At 38.0% G+C, this 26,035-nt stretch overlaps 2 protein-coding genes across 5 annotated transcripts; one reads left to right on the top strand and one right to left on the bottom strand.

Annotated features, from left to right (window-relative positions):
• Nucleotides 1-2,676: 2,676 nt before the first annotated feature.
• Nucleotides 2,677-6,732, bottom strand: LOC121656769 (E3 ubiquitin-protein ligase TRIM21-like). Its single transcript, XM_042011888.1, has 2 exons — nt 6,618-6,732; nt 2,677-5,121 (listed from the first exon to the last, which is right to left on the bottom strand). Exon 2 carries the CDS (start codon nt 5,110-5,112, stop codon nt 3,469-3,471), a length of 1,644 nt encoding a protein of 547 aa, XP_041867822.1. The 5' UTR covers nt 5,113-5,121; nt 6,618-6,732; the 3' UTR covers nt 2,677-3,468.
• Nucleotides 6,733-9,247: 2,515 nt separating this feature from the next.
• Nucleotides 9,248-22,609, top strand: mindy1 (MINDY lysine 48 deubiquitinase 1). Of its 4 annotated transcripts, XM_042011886.1 has the most exons (13): nt 9,248-9,368; nt 10,244-10,407; nt 10,521-10,882; nt 13,363-13,611; nt 14,705-14,910; nt 15,339-15,396; nt 15,619-15,683; nt 16,123-16,281; nt 16,550-16,652; nt 17,719-17,861; nt 17,942-18,136; nt 18,218-18,376; nt 19,563-22,609. In XM_042011886.1, the coding sequence occupies exons 3-13, from the start codon at nt 10,543-10,545 to the stop codon at nt 19,626-19,628; spliced, it is 1,743 nt and encodes a 580-aa protein (XP_041867820.1). In that variant the 5' UTR covers nt 9,248-9,368; nt 10,244-10,407; nt 10,521-10,542; the 3' UTR covers nt 19,629-22,609. The 4 variants fall into 4 exon arrangements, with proteins under 4 accessions (XP_041867820.1, XP_041867819.1, XP_041867821.1 ...); XM_042011885.1 differs by lacking the exon at nt 10,244-10,407 and having other exon boundaries at nt 10,523-10,882; XM_042011887.1 differs by lacking the exons at nt 9,248-9,368; nt 10,244-10,407 and adding an exon at nt 9,378-9,608 and having other exon boundaries at nt 10,523-10,882.
• Nucleotides 22,610-26,035: the final 3,426 nt, after the last annotated feature.

Genomic DNA, 26,035 nt, shown 5'->3' with positions numbered 1-26,035 from the left:
GTCATTTTGGGACTGGTCCATGACAAGCAGTTGTGTGGAGCCAAAATAAATTGACTAAAGTACTTCCTATTACTAAAAATCGCTCAATAATCTTTTAGCTTTTTTCTATCCACTTTCTACTCCATTTCAGTGTTGCAGAGGGCTGGACCCTGTTACAGCTACTGTTGTGGTAGGCAGCCTGTCCAAAGCTACAACCTGGACAGGTCACCAGTCCATCACCATGCCAACAAAGTGACATCCATGCACACTAACACTCTGAAGATTAATTCAGAATTCTCAATTAATGTAGCGTGCATGTTTATTTATTTTTCACTGTGGAATAAAACCGGGTCTTTCTGGGGCTGGCACTATCCAGATCTGCAGCCTTGATCTGGTTCAGTCTCTCCACCTGCTTAGTCCTATGGCTGTTAATGACAGAGGGTCTGTGCTGGTGGGACTGGGTTTATTCTATGAACACCTCAGTTTGTAAGATACAAAATTCAGTTAAAAGATAGAAAGCAACCACAAGGAGAATAAAGAGCACTGCCAGTGTCTGTTAGGGGCAGCTCCATTGTCAAATCTGATCAACTATCTAAAAATATTTTAATAAGGAGAATCAATAAACCTTTAACCTGCTAAGCTTGCTCTATGACAGTTGCTCCCAAACCTTTTCTGCAGGGTCCCCTTTTCATTGACAACAGTAATGTCAGGAAAGTTAGCTTTAGCGAAACAACTCTGCTATATATGATGGTTGAGTAGTTTATTTCTAAAGGATGAGACGTCCCCAAGTAACATTACAACTTGTCAGATACTGATATTTTGAGACATACTACACACTGTGGTCTCTCTTCATTACCCACCATTGCCATAACCATTATTTGACCATTACCTGGTCAAGGCCAAGGCAATATATGCCTCATCATATCTTCTTGTCTTTTTGTTTGGGTATAGCTAAAATCTCTGTTCTTGATTCATCATCATTTGCCCATTGGTACTTTCACAAATTTGTCAAAACTGTTTTCCTAAAAGTGCAAAAACTATAAGTTTTACTTAACCTTGCTGTGCATAACTCTGGGTCCCCCTGGGGGGCCCGTGCCCCAGTTTGGGAAACACTGCTCTATGACCAAACTGGGTTTTAGAAATGTAAATAAACTAGATGATATGTGATGAGCTCAATAAGATAAAATGTAAAGTGAAGTAGGGCTTTGCAGTTGTTAAATTAGTTTTGGAATATAAGCTGAAAAAGTCACTTTTAATCTTAGTAGCTTGAATAAAAGGCAACTGGACTTTTTTTTCTAGACTCCTGAAGATGTTTCACCTCCCATCCAATAAGCCTCTTTGGCTCTAACTAGTCAGTGGGGAGCTTAGATTTGTAAAATGACACATAAAATAAACATGTTGAGGGCTGTTAATGTCACATGTGCTGTCTCACCTTAACATTGTGTAGGTCAAGTATTGTTACCTGTGAATAGTTGACCTGCATGGCCAAAACTGTTTAGGTGATACCTGATGTTCCAGCTGAACATAAATAGCTTCCTTGCTGCTTCTTTCAAATGTGTCTTTTTTGTCCCAAATATTGATATTGCTGTCCTCTAAAGCAGTGGTTCCCAACCTGGGGTCTGGGACCCCCAAAGAACACAGGGGGTCATTGAGGCTTTGAACATGTAGAGCCATTGTGATTAATGTCCACAAATTGTCCCTGTTATAAGAAAAAAAATTAAGGCTTTATTCTTTATTCTCTAGTCTCTATTCTGAAGAGTATCATCGAAATGCAGGTGATTTGTCCAATCTTGACCTGTAAAGTTGCCTCTTCTGTGTTGTGCCATGCATTATTTTAAATGGTTATTTGATTTCTCTTAATATTAAGGGCTGAACACTCCTTGCTGCACTGCATCCATGCATGCAGGATACTCAGCTTGTATTTGAATATTTTGTTCTTTGGGTAAACCAGCCTCAGTGTGAGGTTATTGTCTTGTTTGAAATATACTGGAATGTCGTGTTTAAAGGAGATCGTTCTTAGTTTCTCAGACATTTCTGCCACATATGGAATGATGATATTTTTGGGCTTGTTATTCTTGTCTTTCCTGTTTGAGTTTTTTTTTCCCTACATTTTCTACATTTCCTTTTGGGATGAATTCAGTATTTTTAATTTCCTAGCTGATTTAATGAACAGCCACTTGGAATATCCAAAGATTTTAAGTGATTTCTTAATATGTTTGTGCTTTTTTAGCTTTAAGGTTAAAATTTCAGTTAAAAATATCAGTTATATGAAAGCCGAGATCAGTAAATTACCTTTCCATTGCTTATGTTTAGGAATATATAGAGGTTTTTCTTTGTTCTATTTAATTTGAGTTGTCTTGTTGAGTATTTTATCTGTTACTGACACAACAGCTTTTACATTAATTTGTATATCTGCTTAATCAATAATAAACAGCCAGTCATATTTCCTTTTATTGATACTGGAAGTATTTGTCTTGGACAAAACTCCTTTTTGAAATCCCTACATTCCCAGAGAAACACATCCTCCATTGGAGCTTGAGTGCATGCACTCAAGCTCCTCTCATGAATTGTAAGAATGTGTGTGTGTGTGTGTGTGTGTGTGTGTGTGTGTGTGTGTGTGTGTGTGTGTGTGTGTGTGTGGATCCTCATGGAGGTCTCTGACATTGTAAAATAAATAAAGTGTAAAAACGGTCAGTATTAGTTGTTTTTGCTTTATTACTGTGGAAGACTGCAATCCTCCAATCCACCATCCAGCCTCCCCTCCTAGCCAGCTACTCAGTTGTCTTCACTGCCAGCAGAACTATAAGCTGTGAACAGCACCCATTCGTCACAGTGCCACCACTTCAGCTCCAGTTCAGGGCTTCAGCTTTTCCAGTCTGACTGCCACACCGGCTTCCAGTCCAGCCCACCCTTTCCTTCTCATCCCTTCTTTATCTCCTCTGACTGCAGACCCAAATAAGTCTAATCACTCCCCCCATAGGTGAATAACATCACTCATCAAGTCTCAGCCCAACACACTCACAATACAATATTATTGTCATAGTTTTGTATGTTGTTTATACATGAAAGAAAATACAGTGAAAAAGTTTGATCAATAAATATGTTTTTGCTAATTTTTCTGGACCTTTGGTTTTCAATGGAGAGTAGATATGGACCTTTCAAAATAAGGTACCTCTGACCTACAGAGACACTCAGATTGAAACTGTAGACCAGAGATCACTAAATCCGGTTCTCGGGGGCCGGTATCCTGCAGGTATTGGATGTGTCCCTGCAGCAACACACCTGATTTAAATCGAAACAACTAAATTGGCTCATTAACAGCCTTGTGCAGAACTTGATAACAAGCTGGTGGAGATCCATGTTATCTGAATCAGGTGTTGCAGTAGAGAAACATCCAATACCTGCAGGACACTGTTCCTCGAGGACCGGATTTGGTGATCCCTAAAAGAAACATATTCACTTTTTATGGATCTTCTCTAGAAAAACCATTTAGACAGTTTGATTGACAGGACAGATAATCAGAGGAGCTGAGTTTTTACCACCATGATTTGGACCAGGACTGAAATATGGGTAGAGGTTCTCAGTGAAGCAGCAGCCAGTAAAGGAGAAGATCAGAGCTGCAGCATCTACATCATAAAAGGAGACCAAACCTTCATCATAATCCACAAACACTCCCACCTTCTCAGGACCAGATTGAAGATGGAGACGGACTGGAGGACCAGCATTAGCGTCATACTCATTTCCATTTCTTAACCATATAGACCAAAAACCATACTGAGGACTCAGTGCGATCTCTCCCTTCCTGTTGATGGACTCTCTGGCCACTCCTAAATCCCACTCAGTTTTTCCTTTAACCTGAACCTCAAAGTAAAATCTGCCTGAAGAGAAACTCTGACGTCCTAAAACACAAACACAGTAAGAAAATCTCTCTGGTTTCTCTGGAAGATTCTTCCTCTCATCACCAAGATAAACTTGTTTTCCATCATCAGACAGGATGAGGTGAGGATGTGCTGTATCAGGATCCAGAGTAACATCTATTGCATCCTGTTGGACCTTCTTCAGCTCAGCCTCAATCAACTTCTTCATCTCTTTCCTGATTGTCTCCTCCAGCTGATCCACAGCTCTTATCACAGTTCCCTCATATGATGGTGGACGGATTCTGACCTCTGTCCAGTCTTTGGTGGGTATAGCAGCTTTCAGAGACGAGAAACTTTGGAGGAGGTTTAGGTGGTCTTCGGAGCATAAAAGCTGCTCCACCTCAGAGTTCCTTTTCATCAGCTCATAGATTTCCTGTTCCAGATCTTTAATGAAGTCCTTAGCCTGTTTCTCTTTAGTTTTCTGCTTGTATTGGATCTCCTCTATAAGCTCCTCCAGGCCTCTCCGAACAGACTCCATCAGAGCAGTGAAGACCTGAATACCTTCTGCTGTCTCTATGTCTGCAGCATCTTTACTGATCTCCACCAACTCTTTCAGCTCCTGAATCTTCAGCTGTCTCATCTGGATCATCAGCTGAATTTCAGCCTCTGTTATCCCCAGCTCTGTCTTCTTTCCTTCATATTCTTCTCTCAGGGGAACAAGCTCATGAGTCTTGTGGTCTAAAACAGGGCAGAGCAAGCAGACACATGTCTGGTCGGTCCTACAGAACAGCTCCAGAGGTTTATCATGCTTCCTACACATCCTGTCCTCCAGGTTCTCCACAGGCTCCATCAGCTGATGTCTTTTTAAACCCGAAGCTGTCAGATGAGGCTCCAGGTGAGTCTGACAGTAGGAGGTCAGACACACCAGACAGGACTTCAGGGCCTTCAGTTTGGTTCCAGTGCAGACGTCACAGGGAATTTCTCCTGGTTTGGCAGTTTGTTGCTCTGAGCTGCTGCTGCTGGCATTTTGCTGGCGTTCACGTCTGAACTGAGCAACCATCTCTCTGATGAAGGTGTTGACCTTCAGCTGAGGTCTAGCAAAGAAAGTGTCTTTACACAAGGGACACTCATACAGAAATTTATCAACCCAGTGCTGGGTGATGCAGTTCTTGCAGAAGTTGTGTCCACATGGTGTGGTGACTGGATCAGTGAACACATCCAGACAGATGGAGCACAGAAACCCATCCTCAGATCTCTGGTTGCTGCCAGCAGACATGTCTGACCTCTGAGGAGTCAGAAAAACAACATTTTAACAGATATATATATTCATTAATGTTTAACATTTCAATTCTATGTAATACTGAAGTTTCACCATGACTGAGTTTATCTGATGAGTGTCAGTAATGAATGAAACTGAAGCTCTTTAGAAGAAATTTTCCTTAGTATATCCAAGTACTTCATATATTTACTTCATTAAGAGTTCTTTAATCACATCAATCATCCTTTCTTTTACATTTATTAAACATTATATATATATATATATATATATATATTCATTTCCATTCATTTGATCCACTATTCAACTTTTGTGCATTACACCATCTCACATATCAAAGCTCTAAGTACAAAGTGACCACAACCTCCAACCTTGGATCTGGGGAAGCCAGATGTTTGTGGCCTCATGGAGACACTAATCTACAAACATAGCTGGAATCCCTCAAGATAAGACCGGTTTTTTAGGACACAGGTCCAGTTGTTTACAACATAGGTCCAATTATCTGGTCAAGATGACCCCCCTGAAGACAATACGGAATAGAAAAACAGTTTTCTTTGTCTCTGTAATGCTGGGCTAACACCAAAAGATTTTCACGATCGCGAAAAAAACGGAAGTCTTTAGGAAATCTTAGGAATTTTACTGGAATCACAGCGCGCTCCCGTCATCTTGGTCATTAGGTGTAAGCTGGTAATCTGTGCTGTTTAATGTCAATCTTTCCCTATAGTCTTGGATCAGAGATAATATCAAACATGTTTGATATTATCGCAAGTCACAGTGGCGAAACACAATCAACAACCAATAGATGAGCTCTGACAAAAGCAGAAACAGGAATCCAGCAGGAGTCAGAACACCGGCAAAATCGGACGAAAAAAAAAGATGAACAAAGGTGGACTGTCCGGAAGCAGAGCAGATGGTTATTAAGAAGTAAATGTCTGCTGTGGATCATTTATGTGTTACAGTATCATGATCTAACAAATGAGAGAAGAACAGAAAACACATTCATCCCTCCAGATTCTGATGAGTCGGTGTAACACCTGGTGGAGATGCAAAGGCACACTTCCTTATTGATCCTGAAGGGAAACTTTCCCGTTGCTTGCTTTGCTGTGGGCAGATCAGCCCTATTCCATATCAATTGTCCAACATATCACAGAAAAAGCTAAAAGAATCTAGTTGTTGTCTTGTAAATAGTGATTCATAGTCTTTTTCAAATCTCAGTCTGAGACTAGGCTGAAATTTAAAACTAAGCATTTGTCTTTAGATGTGAGCTGGTAGTTTTCTAGAGTCTTTTAAAAGTCTTTTGGTGTAAGCCCAGCTTAATTTAGAGCCTCACGAGACAACATGCAAGTCTGATGTGATGCTTTCCTTGCACAATTGATTGTCTTTTTCTACAATAAACTTTGTTACATTTTCACCTATCCAGACTTTTGACAATTAATTTTTCTACAACAGCTCTTAGTCTGGATGTTGCTTGTTGAAACACAGTAAATATGATCAGCTGTACTCACCAGTATTTCAGTCCGTTGATGAGAAAGAACGGATGAACTCGGCTTATTTCCCCTCAGACAGAGACAAAATGATTTGCTTCAGCTGCATCTCTGATCTGACAAACTTTCACTTTCATTTCAGGAAACGAAATAAACTTGTTTCCAGGGCGGTTCCACCTCTTACTGCACAAGTTTGCACTTGTTTTTGTCCATGGTGTTTAGATATGATTAGTTGAACACACAAGATGACATGGAAGGGTTTTAAAATGTAAGAGATACTTTTAGAAAACTGCAGTTTATTTAGCAAAATATCTTAAAACATACTATCAGGACTTAGTCTTCAGAAGGGAGTCCTTTAAATCACTGACTAATATGTCCGGTAGCAGAAAACACAACGAGAATAAAGCTTAATTTATTTCAGTTCATAAGAACAGAAAGCTGTCCACAGTACTAAAGAGGGGAGGAGTGCTGCTGCATTACAACACACACCTAGCTTGCTTTAGAGGTATACTGCAAACCATACAATGCCACACACTTTACACACCTGTAAAGTAGGGCACTATACTGCATGTCAGTTGCACTTCAAATCAACCATTGAGCTTGGCGCTGAACGGGTGTCCAAAAAAAGCACCCCCTCACAAGAAGCGCAGTTGAAGCCACTCGCCTGTGGACAGCATGTAAATGTGCATGATGCTCATATTTCACTACCCTTTGTTCAGGTCTCTGCCCTTGTCGAGTATGTAACAAGATTTAAGAGCTTAACAACAGCAACCAGTATACCAGCCTGTTGATGTTGATCCACGCAGTCCTTTTTGCAAGCTGTTGGGTGGGTGTGATGATGTCATGTGTGTATGTGTTAAGAATTACTGACAGTCAAATTTGATTTCATTTCATTTGATCACCAAAATATTGCAATTGTAAAACTCAATGACTATATTAAAATTATACATTACACTGATTACACTGTTATACTGTTTCAATAAAACCTTGTTTAAATACCAAATCATCAAAAATCATTTGTTTTATTAAACAATATCACATTTCACTGTTTAAAAAAATACATATAAATAAATTAACAATATTACATGGATAGATGGATGGATGAATGGATGGATGGATGGATGGATGGATGGATGGATGGATGGATGTGCCAGAACTTCCTTAAGTTAAATGAAGACAAAACTGAAATAATATTTTTGAACCCAAGGAAGAAAGATTAAATGTCAGTACTCAGCTTCAAACAGCTAAATTATAAAAAGTCCCAACTAAACCAGAAATCTGGGAGTAGTCATGGATTCAGACCTGAATTTTACCAGTTATATTAAGACAATTGTGAAGTCACCCTATTATCACTTAAAGAAAATATCAAGGATTAAAGGAATGATGACTCAGCAGGATTTAGAAAAACTTGTCCATGCATTTATCTTTAGTAGACTGATCCACTGTAATGCTGTCCTCACAGGTCTCCCTAACAAGTCCATCAAACAGCTGCAATTAGTCCAGAACGCTGCTGCTCGAGTCCTCATTAAGACCAAGAAAGTAGATCATATAACTCCAGTCCTCAGATCTTTATACTGACTTCCTGTCTGTCAATTCACTTCAAAATCCTGCTGTTAGTTTACAAAGCACTGAATGATTTAGGACAAAAATACATTCAGTATCTTCTGGTTCATTATGAACCAACCAGATCACTCAGGTCATCAGGTTTAAACATAGTTTCTGTTCCCATAGTCAGAACTAAACATGGAGCTAACTAAGTATTCAGCTTTTATGTTCCTTACATGTAGAATAAACTCCCAGAAAACTGCAAGTCTGCTGAAACTCTCAGCAGTTTTTAAATCAGGGTTAAAAACTTTCCTGTTTGCTGCCTTTTATCAAAATAACTATTAAATTCCCTGAACTGAACCTTTATTTCTTGCATTTTATCTATTTTATTTTAGCTTTTTTCTTTCTGTTTTTATTTAATTTCTTTTATTTCTTTTTAAAGTTTGTTTTTAATGCACTTGTTATTGCTTCCTGCACCCTGCTGTAATGCTTTTAATGTTTTATGTGAAGCACTTTGAATTGTCTCATACATGAAATGTGCTATACAAATAAATTTGCCTTGCCTTGCCAGCATTATTATTCTGTTATATTACAATTGCAAAGTTATGAAAATTTCACACATCAGTTACACTTAGATTAAAGCTGATCAGTTTGTGCAAGTAGGTCATAAAAAGTTCAATTTTGTCTAAACTAAGACAGTATGTGTAACAATAACCGGGGTTAAATTTGCCTTGATGTTATATTTTTAAACAAACAAGGAACAAGGGGAAAGAGCAAGGGGAAAGTAGTCCTATACCCGTGCACCCAGAAATAGAAAGGGGTGCATATTCTGACAGAGAGGGGGTGCATATACCGTGTTGGTCCCAGCTTTTATTTCACTTTGAGAGTACAGACAGACCCTGTACATACCATGTAATTATTACTGTTAGACAATTTTATTTAATTTTTTTTTTTAAATCAATATCAACAGGTTGTTAGATGCTGTTAAGTTCTCAAGGGTATGAATATACGCCATCTACTGGCGACTGGCTGTCACTACGCTCCTTGATAGGGGGTGCTTTTCACGGCATGGTGCTTTTTACGGCACGACACCGGATGGTGCGTATAGATTTGGTGGGCGGGCCTCTAAGCCTCCTGTGCCTGTCGGATTGAAATGTAAACAGCTAGCATGCCTGTTTGCCAGCTAGCGTCAGCGCAGATCACAGACCCACATCCGATGTCAGTTAGGTAAGGCTTATCAGACTGACTACCGGTACAAATGTAAATGCAGAAGTCAGAGCCATAAACTGGGCGCCTGCTTTCGCCTTAGTTGATCTGTTTGTTGAACAGAGCTAACTTAGCTATGTTAGCTCGGAGAGCTAGCTTCAGGTTTGCTAGCGCAGAGAGTTGTGTCACAGTAGCAGACTGTTTAATGTTGAGGAGTCAGCAGGACGCATTTTTCGCGGATTCTGTCGGATTTCTGCTGAGGTGAGGATTGTTATGAGGACTATTGTCAGACTACTGTCAAAAGTGAGAACATATAACAAAAATGTCAAGTTTTTGCTGCGAAACATGTTTAATCAGAGTGACGTTGAACTATTAGTGTTGTTTCTTATCTGACTCAGGAGTATTATGGGAAACTTAAGCACTTATGTGGTTGACTGGTGACTGTCTTCGTGGACTGTCTCACAGAAACCTTTTGCTCTTCTTACTTTGTACAGACTTATGAACTTCCAAAACCATTTGTATGCGTTTACTTCCTGTTTTAGTCAAATATTAGTGAGTAAATATAAACTAGACTGTTTTTACTGCGAGATAAGGTATGGCTAGGTCAGCTGTGAGCTAAAAGACTGGGTGTGTAACTCAGAGGACAGCATTGGGCTATCATGAAAGCAACAAGGATCGATTTCTGAACAGACCTATGGGGCTTGGGAGCTCCAGAGGGCAGTGTGCCTCAACCCAGAATCTCTGTATGAAGAGACTAATAATATTTGCGCTTTGAAAACTCTAGACATCAGTTAAAAGACAAACTAAGATGCAAAGCTATCTCATGGAAACACAAATTATACTGAAGAGGAACGGAAAGCTGCTTTTGTTGTTATATATATTTTTTTTCTCTTTAGGTCGGGACATCCTCCAGGATACAGTTACAGATAAATAACTGTCTCCTCAGTGTTTTCTGGTGGCCATGTTGGGACATCAAATGTTGCCTGTCATCTTCATAACCTTGCCTGCACCTTAAGTCAGCCATCTGACTCAAACACACTGCTTGACTCTAAAAAAAAAAGGTGTTGATGTTGTGAAAACTTCAGTTTCTTGACATTTTTAAAGAAAAATAAATGTACTGAGTGTAAGGAAGGAGGTGGTGTGTCTTGTGAAGCCAGTGCATCTTGTTTTGTCAGCATCTGACGACGACCTGATCATGGCAGAATCCAGCTCACAGCCAACAACTGCAGCAGACCCACTGATTGAACACAGCAAAGAGGAGCCAGCTCTCATCAAAGAAAGCCCCCCCAAAGAACTTATTGTAACTATGACAATGGAGGAGTTACACCTTGAAACCAAAGTCCCACGCAGCAATGGCGCTGCTGACAACTCTCTTTCCGCCAAAGTCCCTGAGGAAGAGGCCACTCCCACACCACCAGAATCGTCGCCAAGTCCGTCGGAAAACGAAACCCTGACCATCGGTACCACAGAAGATGAAACTCTGTCAGTTCTACCAACACACATCAAGACAGAGGGAGGAGCAGACAGAGAGCCAGGTAACAGAAGTTAGACCAAGTAAAACATCGGCTGTCTGAGAAGGTTGTGTAAGCTGAAATGAATGGCTTTGCTAATTATGAGTTATTAGCACACTGTTATTGACTAACAGCCATAATTTATAAAAGGTATCCCTGACGAGGCTACTGTTGCAAATGATTACAGCTGACAGTATGTTATTCTCTCATCCCTGAGTGTAAGACATCCGCATTTCAAAATAAAATGATCTAGGTACTACAGTTATAACATTTTTATCCAATTGAAGTAAATGTTATAGCTAAAGCTTCACATCTCATCACTTATGCTTGAGCTGTTATTCAAATGTCATTTAAAGTCTTAAAATTTTTATGTACGGATTAGCAATTGGTGAAACTCTGAGTAAATAATCAAGACACCAATATGTTAATGACAAAAAAAAAAAAGAGTGCAAGTTGGCAAAAAGTCCAGCTGCTCCTTTTCCTGATAATATAATATTGGATAGGTCTCCATGGTGACATAAAAATGCTCAGAATGGACACAGAATATTAAAGATGCAAACAAACAATCAAGGGGAACTAGCATGAATCAAAGGGCTAAAATAAAAATGAGGATTTTGTTTACAATATGGCGATCCAATAACTGTTCATTTGATTGTGAATTAAACAAAATAAAGATAAAAAAAAAGTCTACTAATATTAATGAATAAGATTCTACTGATACTCCTTTTTTTATTTAACTTTATAAATTATTTAATTATATTGTTTAATTATTTTATGTATATGTTTTTTTTAATTTACTAAATATTTACATTTTTTATAAAAATGTATAAACTAATATAAATCTATTTTTATTTTATTTTAGTTTTTTTTTATTATTTTCTTTAGCATAAATAAAGTAATTTTATTTAATTCATTTGGTTGTTTTTGCTGTTTAAACCATATCATTTGGGGGATTTATATATATATATATATATATATATATATATATATAACGTATGTATGTATGTATGTATATGAAGAACTGTATTGTCGTACAGTTTGTAACATAAACTGTTTGACCCAGCGTTTCTTTATCTGCTGAAACATCAGACTGGCAGCATAACTGTGATTACATTGTTGCACATGTAGACAAATGTGCGATGTTCCTGTTTGTGTATCTGGAGCATTTGCTGCTTTTAGTGAAGCTTAGTTTCAGTTGGTTAACATTCAGGAAGCTGAGAGTGTTTGGAGCAGGAGACGCCTTCAATGAGCCTTTGTTGTTTTGGGATATTCGTGGCTAAAAGCCAGCAGAGAAAACATGTGCAAAACAGCTAAACCTCATAATGTTTATTGCAGCTTTCTTTTCAAACACAGGAAGTTCAGAGAAAGCCGTCAACTTGTGGTTGTGATGAACGTTTGCAGAAAGATTTCCTGCTGTGATGCCAGCTTTAATTTAGACACAAATATAAAAATCACTACTCTGCCGGTTTTTCACCTTTCAGGAGCGTTTCTTTGTTGCCCTCACAGCGAAGTCTCCTCTGTACTACCTTAAAATATCTCCATAAATGATCAGTATCATAATAAAGCAGTGCTACTCAGTTCGGTCATACGAGGTCTGCAGTCTCGCAGGTTTTCAATGTGCCCCTGCTCCAACACACCTGACTCAAATTAATGAGTCATTGTATAGAATTTCATAGGTTGCTGGATCCATTTAATTTGAGTTAGGTGTGTTGGAGCAGGGAGACATTGATAACCTGAAGGGTTGCAGCCCTCGTAGCTCTTGGACTAGAGGAAATCTTTACTGATTTGCTTATCCTTCCTTGCTTTTATCATCTAAACTTCCCCGCATTTTATTTAATGCAGTGTGAAATGTTCATTATGTTGCAGTGTTTCAGTTATCTAAACGAAATAAATGCTTTTTTTTTTTTTCCTTCCACCTTCTCTGTCAGTAGACCGCTCCAGTCATCTCTGCTGCACCTTGCAACACAACTGGATTTTCCTGATGCTCAAACTATACTTGTTTTTGTCAAACCACAAACTTATGGATCAGTTAATGTCATGTACTGGTTTTAATGCCACTGGTTTTGACTCATTGCCAGATTGGCTTATCTTAAAGCGCTTTATTTTCTTGATTTGGTGAAGTTTGCATATCACCATTAGACAGATGTTTCATCTACTCATCTACAAATGTTTTACTGTAATATATTTTTTATTAACTAGGAGAGCAGCTATGTTTGTAACTCCTCTTTTCTCAAAGGATTTTGCTGAGTGAAAATTATTTATTCTTAGACCCTGTATTAGTATTGCTCTCACCATCTCTATTACCAGTTGTTTTTAAGTAGCACTTGGCTCAGGTGTCTTCATAAACCCACAGTTGAATCAAGCACTCCTCTGCACATCAATCTCTGGGTGGTATCGCTACCAAATTTGCTTTCCATTTTCTTAATGAATCGCTTCAGGTCTTCAGTCAGCATGTATGAACTTGGACCTGAAGGAGAGCCTCTGATTGGTCTCTGTGTCTGCAGGTCTTGACCTGGACATGGAGGAGAGCTCCTCAGTGATGACAGCAGGTGGCTCTGATGATCAGCGGGAATCCACCGACTCTGCATCGTTCTCTATCCCCAGTCTGGAGCTTTCAGATGGGGTCACAGCCACAGGGAACTCTCTGGACATGGAGGATGGCTTGTCCTCGTCCTACTCTGCTCTGGGTGTTGAGGGCTGCTCTCCGTCCACTGAAGTTCCCAGTCTGAAAGACGAGGCACTGGAAGCTGCTGGTAGCATGTCTTCTCATGGTTTATTGTCTAGCTTTAGTCTGTGCTGTATTAGCTGTTCAGAATTTGGCTCCTCACTTACCCACAGCTGTCAGCCTGAAATAATTTTGTTAATCAGATTTTAACTTTATGGATTTGATGATAACCAACCTAACCAACAAACAAGGTCCTGTGAACTATGTAAAGCACCCTGAAGTTTCAGGCACTGAAGGTGCGGCACTAAGAACTAAAAATGCTGTTTTCTTGGCGCAAATTTTTATTTTATTTTAGCTTAAAAAAAATCTTCAGAAAATATTTGACTGTTTTGTTTAAAAATACTCAGAGAAAATCCTGTATTTTAATTCTGTGCTCTTGTAATGTAGTCTCAATATTCAATCTGTAAACATAAATGACGTAAACAGGCTGCACGGTGGTGTGGTAGTTAGCACCACAACCTCACAGCAATAAAGTCACTGCTTCAACCATCGACTGGGGGGAGGTTCGAACCTGGGGGGGGCAGGGGCCTTTCTGCGTGGAGTTTGCATGTTCTCTCCTCTCCGGGTTCTCCGGCTTCAGGTTAAATAGTCACTCTAAATTCTCCCTGTGTGTGTGAGCGTGAGTGGTTGTTTGTCTCTCTCTTTGTTGGCCCTGCTGTGGACTGGTGATCTGTCCAGGGTGTACCCAGCCTCTCACTTGCTAAAATGCTGGGTCAGGCTCCAGCTTCCCCATGACCCTTAATGGATGAGGTGGTACAGATAACGAGACAATGAATAAACATAAATGAGCAAATCTATTAATCAGTTATTCAGGACAAACTGAAAAATGACCAATATGAAGGACAACTTTGATTTTCTACATACACTCTGGCCCACTGGTACCATTAGTCCCGGCCATGTACAATAGGACTTCTGTTAACTGTTTATATATTTACATAAATTGTAAAGGTCCATAAGTCTTTTCAACTTTAAGCACAATATGCATTTAAATAATATTTAATGACCTTGTCAGATTTTATTTTGTCTGTATTATGTCAGGTTGATTAATGTCCAATTATATTTGCAATCAGATGTGTGTTTAGGCTCCTGTTTGAGTGTGACTGTAGCTCTCCTGACCACAGGGGCGGCTGTTGTTGCTGCAGCTGCTTCTCCTCATCCTGGTGCTGCTGCTGCAGCTGCAGTCCCAGAAGCTGGACCCTCCATGCCAGCATACTACCTGGTGAAGTGGATCACGTGGAAAGAGAAGAAGACTCCCATCATCACTCAGAGTGAGAACGGACCCTGCCCTCTGCTGGCTATTATGAACACGCTCTTCCTGCGCTGGAAGGTAAAACACACTTTAATAATGGTGTTTGTATGGGGTACAGGGTAGCTCAACTGGGTGCTTGAGCACCACATGCAGAGACTGAAGCTCTTTGACACAGCGAGCCTGGGTTTGAGTCCTGGCCTGTGGATCTGCCGCCTCCCTTTTCTGCAACTTTTGAACAGGCATAACTTATGTCCAAAAGTCTTTTTTAAAAAGTCTTGGTATATATAAACATTAATAGGATCATAGTTTTATAAAAGATGTGCATGATCTCTCAAAAATTAAGCCTTTGCAGACGAGCTGCAAACTGCTTTCTGTCTAATGGCCAGAGGGGAAAGACTGATTGAATGTCTTGAATGGTTTTCGCTTACATGCTGCCTTGATGTGTTAACATGTCTCCATCTATGGTTGTTTTTTTTTTAATAATTTTGGTGTATGTGTGTGTTCAGGCTAAGCTTCCTGCTCAGACTGAAGTGGTCACCACTGAGGACCTTATGGCTCACCTGGGTAAGATTAATATAAAGCGTGATCAGATTGTAAACATTTTGTTTTTTGAATTTTCAATCAACTAATTTGTTTAAATTTATTTCCTGGCTGATTCTGTGCTAGTTGTTGCACCTCTGTAAAAGTTAAATCATGTTGGTTTTGATCAAACTAGTCAAATCGAAGAACAGAGATGGAGGAAACTGCGATGTAACTCATTGGTGTTTGTGTCGGTCCATTTTGCAGGAGAGTGTGTTTTATCTGTCACTCCCAGAGAGAAGGCTAATGGCATGGAGCTCAATTTCCAACAAGTAAACACACACACACCAGCACTCACATTACAGTTTATTTGTCTTTCTTAAGAAGGACAATCACATGTTCTCAAATCCCTCACCATAAAGGATATAATGATCATTTTAAGGACTAATTAACTCACTGATAATTAATGAACTAATTGACCAGTTGTGGCTTTACTGTTTTTGGCAGGGCTTTAAATTGCATTTACTTTACATGGATCCAATACTTGTAGGTTTTGTTAACATCAACATGAACTTTAAAAATATTTAGAACGACTCCACTGAATGAAACATCAGGAAAAACATCCGGACATTTAAAAAGTTTAATTTTTTTCTGTTATGAGTGTGTCTCCACCCAACCATCCTTCAAGGCTGCAAACGTGGGAGAAACACTGAACCACTGATCATAAATGTAAACAAACTGAGTCTCAGTTGACTTGTGCGTTTTCTGCAGAACATGAGCGATGCCATGGCCGTCCTTCCAAAGCTGTCCACTGGTCTGGATGTTAATGTGCGTTTCACTGGAGTCACGGACTTTGAGTATACACCTGAGTGCATCGTGTTCGACCTGCTGGACATCCCGCTGTACCACGGCTGGCTGGTAGACCCACAGGTAACACTGCTGTTTGCCAGTACGGCTACGTGCTCAAGTTAAATCGGCTTAAATTAATTGCTTAAAATTCAAACTAAGGAAATCTGATTAAATCAAAAGTTATTCAAGAAAGAAATTAAATTATTAAATTAAAACCAGAACATCTCCAATTTCAGTGTTGATGGCTCATAAAATGTTACAACTACAAACAGCATAAGTAGTGACTTCATTTATTCCTGAATTCATGTTACTAAATGTGCTCTTATGCATCTCTGCATTGTGTGTTTAGAGTCCAGAGATGGTGGCTGCTGTGGGAAAACTGAGTTACAATCAGCTGGTAGAGAAAATCATTGACTACAAACACTCTGCAGACAGCCGCAGAGTCAGTGAAGGTAACACACGTGCTAATATACACATGAACATGAATACACAAATGTTTGGTAGAAGCAGCGGGGACAAAAACAGCAGGTGGAGGGTTACTGGGGAGTTATTCACACCAAAGGCACATCCAGACGTGTACTGAGTGGTCAGGATGAGTGTTTCTGTGTTTCTGAGTTTTAACATGTGTCAGAAAAACTTGTAGAGTAGGAATTTAGGAAATGGGAGGAGGCGATAGCGGACAGGAGTCTGACTTCCTGATCCAAATGTTTATTATCTGTGGCTCTTTTTTGTCCAGTTGACAACAACAGAAGTCTGAATGTCTCAAGACGACTCCTACAGTTTCCTCCTTTCATGTCCTCCCTGAAACACCTCACATAGGAAAAATGTTAAGTATCCAAACCAGCTCATCTAGACCAGAAAGCAGACTGAAACCAACAAGATTACACCTGCTAAATAAGAGGAATGAAATGCAATGAAATTCAGGTATCAGAGCTGCCCTGCAGGGAAAGCTTTAAACTTATTGCCCGAACTGAGACTCAAACTCTCAAAATGGGCTGCACAGAAACATATTGACTGGTAAAAGCTGACCTGGTAGCCCATAACCCTGCGTCACCCCCAACAATACATCTTAAAGAATAAAGTTACGCATCTCATAGTAAAGGTTGACTGGTTTGCAAACTTCCATGCACCCTGAGGTAGAGCGTGTCTGGTGTTTCATGGCCAAAACAAAAACGGAACTTTTCCTCTTCAATCTTTAAATCTGCTATGGGACCAGCTCTTTACTCCAATACCTTAGCATAGATCTTCCTAGGAACTGGGGCATGTGAATACAACTGAAGTTGGAATACATTCTCTGCTTTTGTACATTGTTGTAGAGTTTTGACATCTGTGACAGCCCAGTAAAACTAAAGCCTTAGGGAATTTAAGAAGAATTAAATTTTTTTTTTTTTTTTACCTGGTGTACTGCCACCGATACATTCAGGACAATATTACAGGATACACATTTATGTGTTTGCACAATATACGGTATGTGTTAATGTATGAGTGAGTGTATACTGTATGCATTGTGATTTTTAGGTCTGGTGGCAGAGCAGTTTTTGGAGTCGACAGCGACCCAGTTGTCATATCATGGTCTGTGTGAACTCAATACAACCGCCAAAGAAGGAGAGATCTCTGTGTTCTTCAGAAACAACCACTTCAGTACCATGATCAAACACAAGGTATAAACAAACTCACTGTGCAGTGCCATGATCAAACACAAAGTGTAACTGTTGTCAATAAAGTTTCTACTCCCTCTCAGGGTCATTTATACCTGCTAGTCACAGACCAGGGCTTTCTGCAGGAGGAAGGTTTGGTTTGGGAGTCTCTTCATAACGTTGAAGGCGATGGAAACTTCTGCGACTCAGACTTCAGACTGTGTCATCCTCCTCAGAGAACTCCTCCCACCTCCCACTTGCTGCCGAGCACTCAGGAGCAGCAGAGGCAGATCGACCAGGTGAGGCCACCAGCGGGCACTGCTTAGTTGATTATTGCATCGGCCTTTTAGTGCACCACTGATTAACATTGCTGGCTTCAGGACTACCTGGTAGCAGTGTCGCTGCAGCAGCAGCAGGGAGGGGCCCCGGGACCACTTAGTGACTTGGAGTTGGCCCGGCAGCTCCAACAGGAGGAATACCAGCAACAACAGCAACTCCAGCAACAGCATCAAGCAGGATCGGTGCAGACAACACAGCAGGTAACACGAAGAGAAAACAGAGTTCATGGGCTTTCATTGGACTCAGTCTACTTTCTGATCCACATCTGAATATTTAGTTAATACTGATTGAATTTTCATGAAGCTTAAGAGAACTTGATTCACGTTTTTTGGACAGAAGTAAATAAAGCTGATAAATAATTCAGTTAAACAAAATATTTAATAATATCTGACTACCTGAAATTGAGCTAGGCATCAGGACATGCTACAATATCCTAAGATGCTTTACTATTAGTGTTTTATAATGTTTGGCTATAGAGACAAATCTGTTCAGTCTTCACAACAGGTTACAAAAATGGAAACGACACAAAGCTTCTGAGAGGCCAGGCATTGCTGTGTCACTTATCACACCAGCCACTGTTTAAGTTAAAGGCAGCGACCTAAACTTAGGGGCCGTCCCCATGACACCAGATAGCAGTAAAACCACGAAAGTATTTTAGCAAACCACCCTTTCGTCCCCACGAAGCCAGGGATTAGCCTCCATGAAACCAACCATGTCTGAAGCCAGTCCCAAAGTGGATAGGTTTGAGTCGTCTACCGTCTGCGGTACTGTGTGGACACATAAACACACCACTAGAGGATATGACGTCAATGTGACGAAGAAACACCGATTCCCAATCCACCCTTCCTCAAGTTTTTTATGCTTTGTAGTCCAGAGTTTTTTAAAGAAGAAGCTCGACTTCTTCACTAGTCTAAAGAAATGTTTCTTTTTTGCCTCGCATTGAATCCTTAACCATCTTCTCTTCTCTGTTTCCGATATGAACTTCCTGCAACCCGCAGTGAGCCTTTATCTGTGCATGCGTTATTTTGTTCTAGCTTTGGAGTGTTACTCTTTAGCACCCCCCACAACCTTGTAGTATGTACTACAGCGGTGTTGTGAGGATATTGAAGCCTTTCTCTAGTTTTCGCCACCATTTTCACACTGTTTTCACACCTGAACCGGCTTCGGTGCCATGTGGACATAGCCTTAGTTGAACTCTTGCTATTCAGGCCAAGGCATTTCTATATCTTTCTCCTCCATCCTATATTTGTCAATCTCTTCACCATAGCATAACCTGAGCCAGAGCAGTTCAACACTAAAAACTTAAGAGTTTCCAATCAACTAAACTCAGTTCATTCTTGTCTTCTGCTGCTGGTCCTGTTGTGACTGTTTTCTTGCTGTTTCCAGGTCAGAGGTCAGGGGTCACAGCAATCCAGGAGAAGAGAAAAAGACTCAGACTGTGTCATCCTATAGACTCTAAATCATAATTATCGTTGGTAACACCTTGAAACTCTCCAGTGTGTCTGCTGTCGGGGAGTTCACGCACACACAGACACACAGAGTCAGTTTGATGCCAAACCCCAGTGCTTTTTGTCTAAGCAGGTCACAGCTTGTTTCAGCCATGATTCCAGTTTGTAAAGGTGTAAGAGTAAAAAGTGGAGTCTGGTGGAACACACGGGTACCGCTGACTGAAATCTGCCTTTCTGAAGGGCTTATGTAGTCACTGAGGTCTTTATTTAACGTCAGTAAACTCATTAACTGCTGCTTGTAGATCAGTTTTAATCATTGTGTAGAAGAACTTTGTGTTGCCAAGTCAAAAACTGTGAAAATGTCAGTCATTGTTTTGGATGAATGGACAAACAAGAGATGTCTGCGGAAGTCACATCAGATTTTTAACGTTTTCTGACATGAAAACTAATTAGTGGAACAAAATTTTAATGTAATGTGGTTTGGTAATCCATCACTTGCACATGCTGTCATATTGATAATAATCAGATTGTTCATACACTTTAACTGCACTGTCACACTTCTACCACCCCCACTGAGTCAATTCTTATTTCACCTAAAATCTAAAAATAAATCTGAATATCTGTTTATTGTTTTTTACTGCAATTGTGGAACAAATTATAGCAGCAAAATGTGATGATCACAATGAACAGGTGATTTCCAGCTGTTGTTGCTAATATTCAACAGTGCAGCACTTAAAAGGATAATTCTGATCTATTTCAGCCACATATATCTCCTATTTACAAATGTTTTGTGTATTCATGGGTCTTGCTAACATTAACCTTTGGCCTTTGTTGTGGAGTTGAGTCGCACAAAGTGGCATTTAATCAGAAAAAAGTGTAAACTGTGTGGTTTTACAACAAAAAAAAACCTAGAAATTGTTTGAAAAATTTGCTACAAAATGAGATCAATGAAACTGTACCTGATAAAATCACTTAAAATTTGGCATTTTGAATTATCCTTTAATGTCATAAGAGAAATGACTGGTTTAGTTTCTATTACAGTTCAATGGAAAGAATAGGAATTTGGCTCCAGTGCAATTTAGTTTAGTTTTTTTTTTTTCTTTCTTTCTTCTTACCTACAAATTAACATAAACTTAAGATTTCAAATGTCTAATTTTGTTCAATTAAATGTCCAAAAACTCAGATATTAGGTTTTAAGTGACACCTGACAAATAAAATCAGTATTTGTGGGAGTGTCTGACATTTTTCACCGTTTTTGGCTGCCAAAGTACAATTTCCCTTGATTTTTAAATTCAGCTGTGAGCCAAAGAATCCCACAGACATAAATAAGCTCACATGTAGTTTTCAGTAATGACTTTAACTGTTTATTAACCTACTATAAGGACATCCTGTAAAGGCTGAATAAACAAAGATTTAATTAGAGATGACACCTCTAAAAGATGAAGGGAAACTATCTGAAGGCCTGTTTACTTCATGGGCTATTTTCACTGGTCAAAATCAGAATTTCTTTACAGGAAATTCTTTCTTGTTGAGAAACTTGAATTTAAGTGGACGTTATGGAGAATTTCTAAGAGGTAATCCGTTAAAAAACTAATAACTGTCAGATGTTGTGAATGTTACATACACTTGAATCTTATCCTCCTCTACAAAGTAAACATTACAGTGTCTTTGATGAGACTAATGGCTTTTTAATGCATATGGAAGGTGAATTTGAAACCAGTGTTAGCAAGTTACTCAAACACAGGAATTCATTTTTAACTTAATTCAGATCTCCAGTTGTTTTTGTTTCCCAGCAGATACGTGTTCATTGAAGGTTTAGCCTGTTATTTTTCTCTTATTTATGATTTATTTTCTTATCATTTCCAATTTTTTCGGTAAGATTTAGGATGTTTACTAACATAACTGCAGTTTTGTTTGTGTAAAATTGTGTAAAAACCAAAAAAGCAAGACTCTAATATCTAAAGATGTCCAGCGGGAGGTTTGCCTTTTTCCTTACCGTTGGATTTGACTTTAAAAAGTTGAAGACGTGCGTTTATAGTTTCGGCCCAAAGTTCGAATGGAGCAGAGGAAAGCAGTATTGCAACCCTGTAAAAAGAAGTCAGATTGTATCCAAACAGAAAATGACTCCAGTAAAACTCTTCTTGTCAGTATGTCGCACATTTGAAAAACTGGTTCCGATTAAAAAGAATGAATACAGCTGGTTTTACTGAAAGACACGGCTAACGTGATTTACAAGCTAATCCTCTAGCATACACGGTTTTTGCCCCTTAAAGATAATTCTGCTTGTTAAATCTGTAAGTGAAGCTTATCAGTTATGTTTCGTCTAAAACCTCTTTATTTAGACTGTTGTCAAACTTTTCAGTATTATTAAGATACACACATCTTAATATCTTAACATAAATGTACACACTAGTACCTCAGAATGATAAATAATGGAAATTCACTAACTATATTGTAATTAAACTACTCAGTATAAAATTGTCTAAATATTGGTTTAAAGTGAGCAGTTTATTTCCATTGTTTTTTTTTTTTCTTTTTCTTCAAGAAGCTTCTATAGGTTTTGTTTCAGTAGGTGTTTGGCTCTGCTGTGGAAGCAAACTCAGATCTGGATGAAGTTTTCAAAGACAAATTCTCAAGTGGTTTCCTTCTTTTAAACTATGATCTGATTTCCTTTTTCTTCAAACTAAAACATTAAAAAAACAAACCTGGATTCAGTAATTATTGTAATTTTAAATAAATATCTTTAAAGCCACGGTAAAACAGTTAATATCTCAGTTTAAACTGTGTTTTGTTATTATTCAGCTTTCTAACCTTTCCAGTTATGCCTGTCTGGGTGTTTCAGATGTCACGGGTGCTTTGTTTCATCATTCCGGTATTTTCTTTTTAAGGTTTTTCTTCTGTGACTATTTGCTGCCTCCCTCTTCAAGCTTTTGTATTTAATTTGCCATCTTGTCAAATTGTCAATAAAAATAGAATCTCCATAGAGCTCTGGTGTTTGCTGCTTTACTGGTCTGTATGCTGACAAACGTGAGCACGGATCTTTATCGTTCCTTTAGTTTTAAGTCAACTCATTTTTTTTATTCTTCAGTGTAACAAAATGCTTAAAAATTGCCTGAAACATGGAAAATGGAGATAAAAGCCTGAATTGTCTTACAAATATGCCATAACATCCCACAAATGGCATTTTATGTGGTCATTGTATCACATTTATGATATAAAGCTCCCACCATTTACCTGACTATTTAAATTTCATAATCATGCTTTCTGTTATGTAATTGGCTTGATTAATTAAAACTAATATATCAAAACGATAAATAATGAATTACTATGACTCAAAATTCAAAACTATTGTATTTCCTATTATACTCACTAAAGATTTAACAAGTCAAAATTCAGTTTTCCATAACCTCTGTGGTCACAATTACATTTTTTATATTTAATATTGAGGAAGTGACCTTTAAAGATTAATTTATTAATGATTAAATAATCATATGCTTTTCAGTTCATGACTAAAAGAAAAGAAAAAGCGTTTTTTTTGTTTTGTTTTAAAGAACACAATAAATTAAATTTAACAATAAAACATAAGAAAAGCCATAAAAATGATGTTATTTAATACATTTTTTTATATTATCTTAATATGTGCTTATATTGATATCTAAGATTTTTTAAACATAAAAGTTTACCTGCAGTTAGGACATGACAGAACTGGCAATTATCTTTGTACATGTACTTTGTCACCGATTTTCAGCAGAAAAATTCTTGTCAGTTGGATCATAACTGGACAGAATTAATATATCTCTGCTTCTCCCTGATATCTCGAGTCTTGGAGCTGAGGCAATGATATATGGACTGACGTTTTCATGAGACCTTTTTGCTTAATAAATAATTCTGGAAGTAAGGAGGACAAATTTTACTAGTGTTCCTAACATATTTAGATTTGTCGATTACAGAAAGCATTTTTCATATGTGTATGTGCAGGATCTATTTAATTAAAAAAAAAAAAAAAAACATTTTTGTTAGATGTATTTTTTTTATTAAAACATTGTTTACCTGTAGTTATATTAGACTAAAGGAGCAAAGACTTCACAATATGTAAGCAGTATCAGTAATGAATTTTTATGTGTGAGAGAGAGTATCACAAGTTTGTTTTTGGAGTGGAAAAAAACTTGGGGGAAAAAACAAACTTTATCTGGTTTTAATTACTTTAGTGTTACACATTGTAAAGTTTAAAACAAGAAAGAATCCTTTCATATGACAGACACATTTTCATTCATGATAAATGCACTTCACATTGAAACTGTAGACTGTTCAGCGCTGATGAAAGGAATAAAGAAGGCAATAAAAGATTTTCTATAGCAGGGCAAGTTTCAACAAACACGTGTTTTCCTATCCACGATTTCAGTCAAAAAACACAATTTGGCATGTATTGTTTTAGCTTAATGTTTATAGGCATTTGGGGCATTTATTATATGGAAATTTTAGTAACGTTAGTTACTTAAAATGGTACATTTACTACTCCATTTATCAAAGATTTATATGGTCAAATGTCAATTTAAGACAAATGTTAGGTAGGAGGACATCTAAGTATTGAAACTTGCCCGTGATGCAGTCAAATATAATATAAAAGCACTTGTGAGGTCCGAACACCATCGTCCCTCCAGTTGCATTGATAAAGAGTTTGTACCTTCTGTACATCTCAAGGCATCTTTTTTGTTTTTTTTCCCCACAGGTAAACGTACATACATAAATATTCAAAAATGAAAAAGATCACAAAGACTGTTTGCTATTTCAGTTGCTTATCTGGTAAACTTTAGTCGCAGCTGTGTATAAAGTAGCACTCGTGTGGTTAGCAGAAGGTTTTATGACGCTGCTTTCATAACATCATTGCTTTTCTTTCAATAGTGGTCAAAAAACACAAACTTTCTGAAAATAACCTAATATAACTGAACAAAACATCTGTTGACTGTCAGCAACCCTAAAACTTTCTTTCCCCAGTGAAAGGTGTTTGTTCACTTTACTCTCAACTGGCTTTACTCTCTGCTCATTAAGTGTAAACTTATTTAAAGCCAACCCATCCTCCTGTCATAGTTAAATATACATTACTGCACAAGATTACTATAACAAATGATTTAGGGGGGAAAAAAAGTTAAAAAAGTAGAAAAAAAAAACTTGTCAAATTTTTACTAATCATTGCTCAGACAGAGCAAGTAGTGAATTAATTCTTCCTTTTTTGTTGAATCTTATTTCTGTAATATTTTAAAGAAAATATGAAGTAGAAAATAAGAGTTTAGTAGAGTTAATGTCATAACTCCATGTGGAGCAAATGCATTAAAATGGCAAATTGAAAATAAAATATCTGGTCTGTTTTTTTGTTTTGTTTTTTTCTTTTCCTTTTTAATCTAGTTTTTTCTACACTGTAGGAAAGTGACCTGCTGAAATGAACTCAAGTACAGTAATTTGTCAGCATCAGACAGCTAGCTATATTTAAAGTTTTAGTCTTAATGTGGCCAAAATACTGAAAAAACAAATCAGATTACCTTCTACCAAGGCGGAGGGGAAAAGATTTTAAGTTTTTAAGTTTTGCAGCAACTTTTAGTTGTTAACCATTTGGTTATGATGATTCAGCTAAAAGCCCAGCTAGCTTTAGCTAGCCACTATAGAGGTATCGGCAAACATTTGTTAATATGTGATTCACCACACGTACACCACCTCCATCAATAATATAAAAATAAATCATTCCAACTTATCACTGTGAATTACCAAGAGACGGGGACAAAAGAAAATTATAGACTTAAGTCTAAACCACATTGAGAGTTAGCTGATAGTTGCTAGCACAAAAACAATTACCATAAAAGTTACTCAGGTAAAAGTCTGCACTTTAGTTTGTTATTGAGTCCAAATATAATAAATTTCAGACTCTCTCCATAAATAGAACAGTATTCACATGCTGTTAAATACATTCATTTAACTAAAGAATTATTGAATAAGCTGTTTATTATTAGCAGTTAGCACAATGCTAAAATGCTGATTAACAAATAGACAAATAAACCTATGTTTTTTTTTTTTTTTTTTATTTTGTAAAGCCTAAGTTCAGGCTAGCCTCCATCTTTTTTTTTTCCTTTCGTATGCAGAAAAAAAAAGTCTTTAAGTAACCTGAGCAGTTAATGTATAAATAATTGTGACAGGCAGCACAGAAGGTCGCTTTTAGTTGTAACAAACTCATTTCCATTCAACGGTGGTAATTTTTTTGAATATTAACAAAACAAAAAAAAAAAAAAAGTGACAGCAGTAACCTACTGGCTTTTTTTTTTTTTACAGCCCAGGTACAAGCTGCAATTCACAGACATGAACAGATTGTTCACTAGCTTGAAACATGCTGATCTGACATTTTAAATGTTTATAGCATCATTA

This window comes from Melanotaenia boesemani, chromosome 17 (assembly GCF_017639745.1).
Source record: "Melanotaenia boesemani isolate fMelBoe1 chromosome 17, fMelBoe1.pri, whole genome shotgun sequence".
Classification (NCBI taxonomy): domain Eukaryota; kingdom Metazoa; phylum Chordata; class Actinopteri; order Atheriniformes; family Melanotaeniidae; genus Melanotaenia; species Melanotaenia boesemani.
The sequence above is the reverse complement of the archived record's forward strand: the minus strand, read 5'-3'. Positions and strand labels throughout refer to the sequence as shown.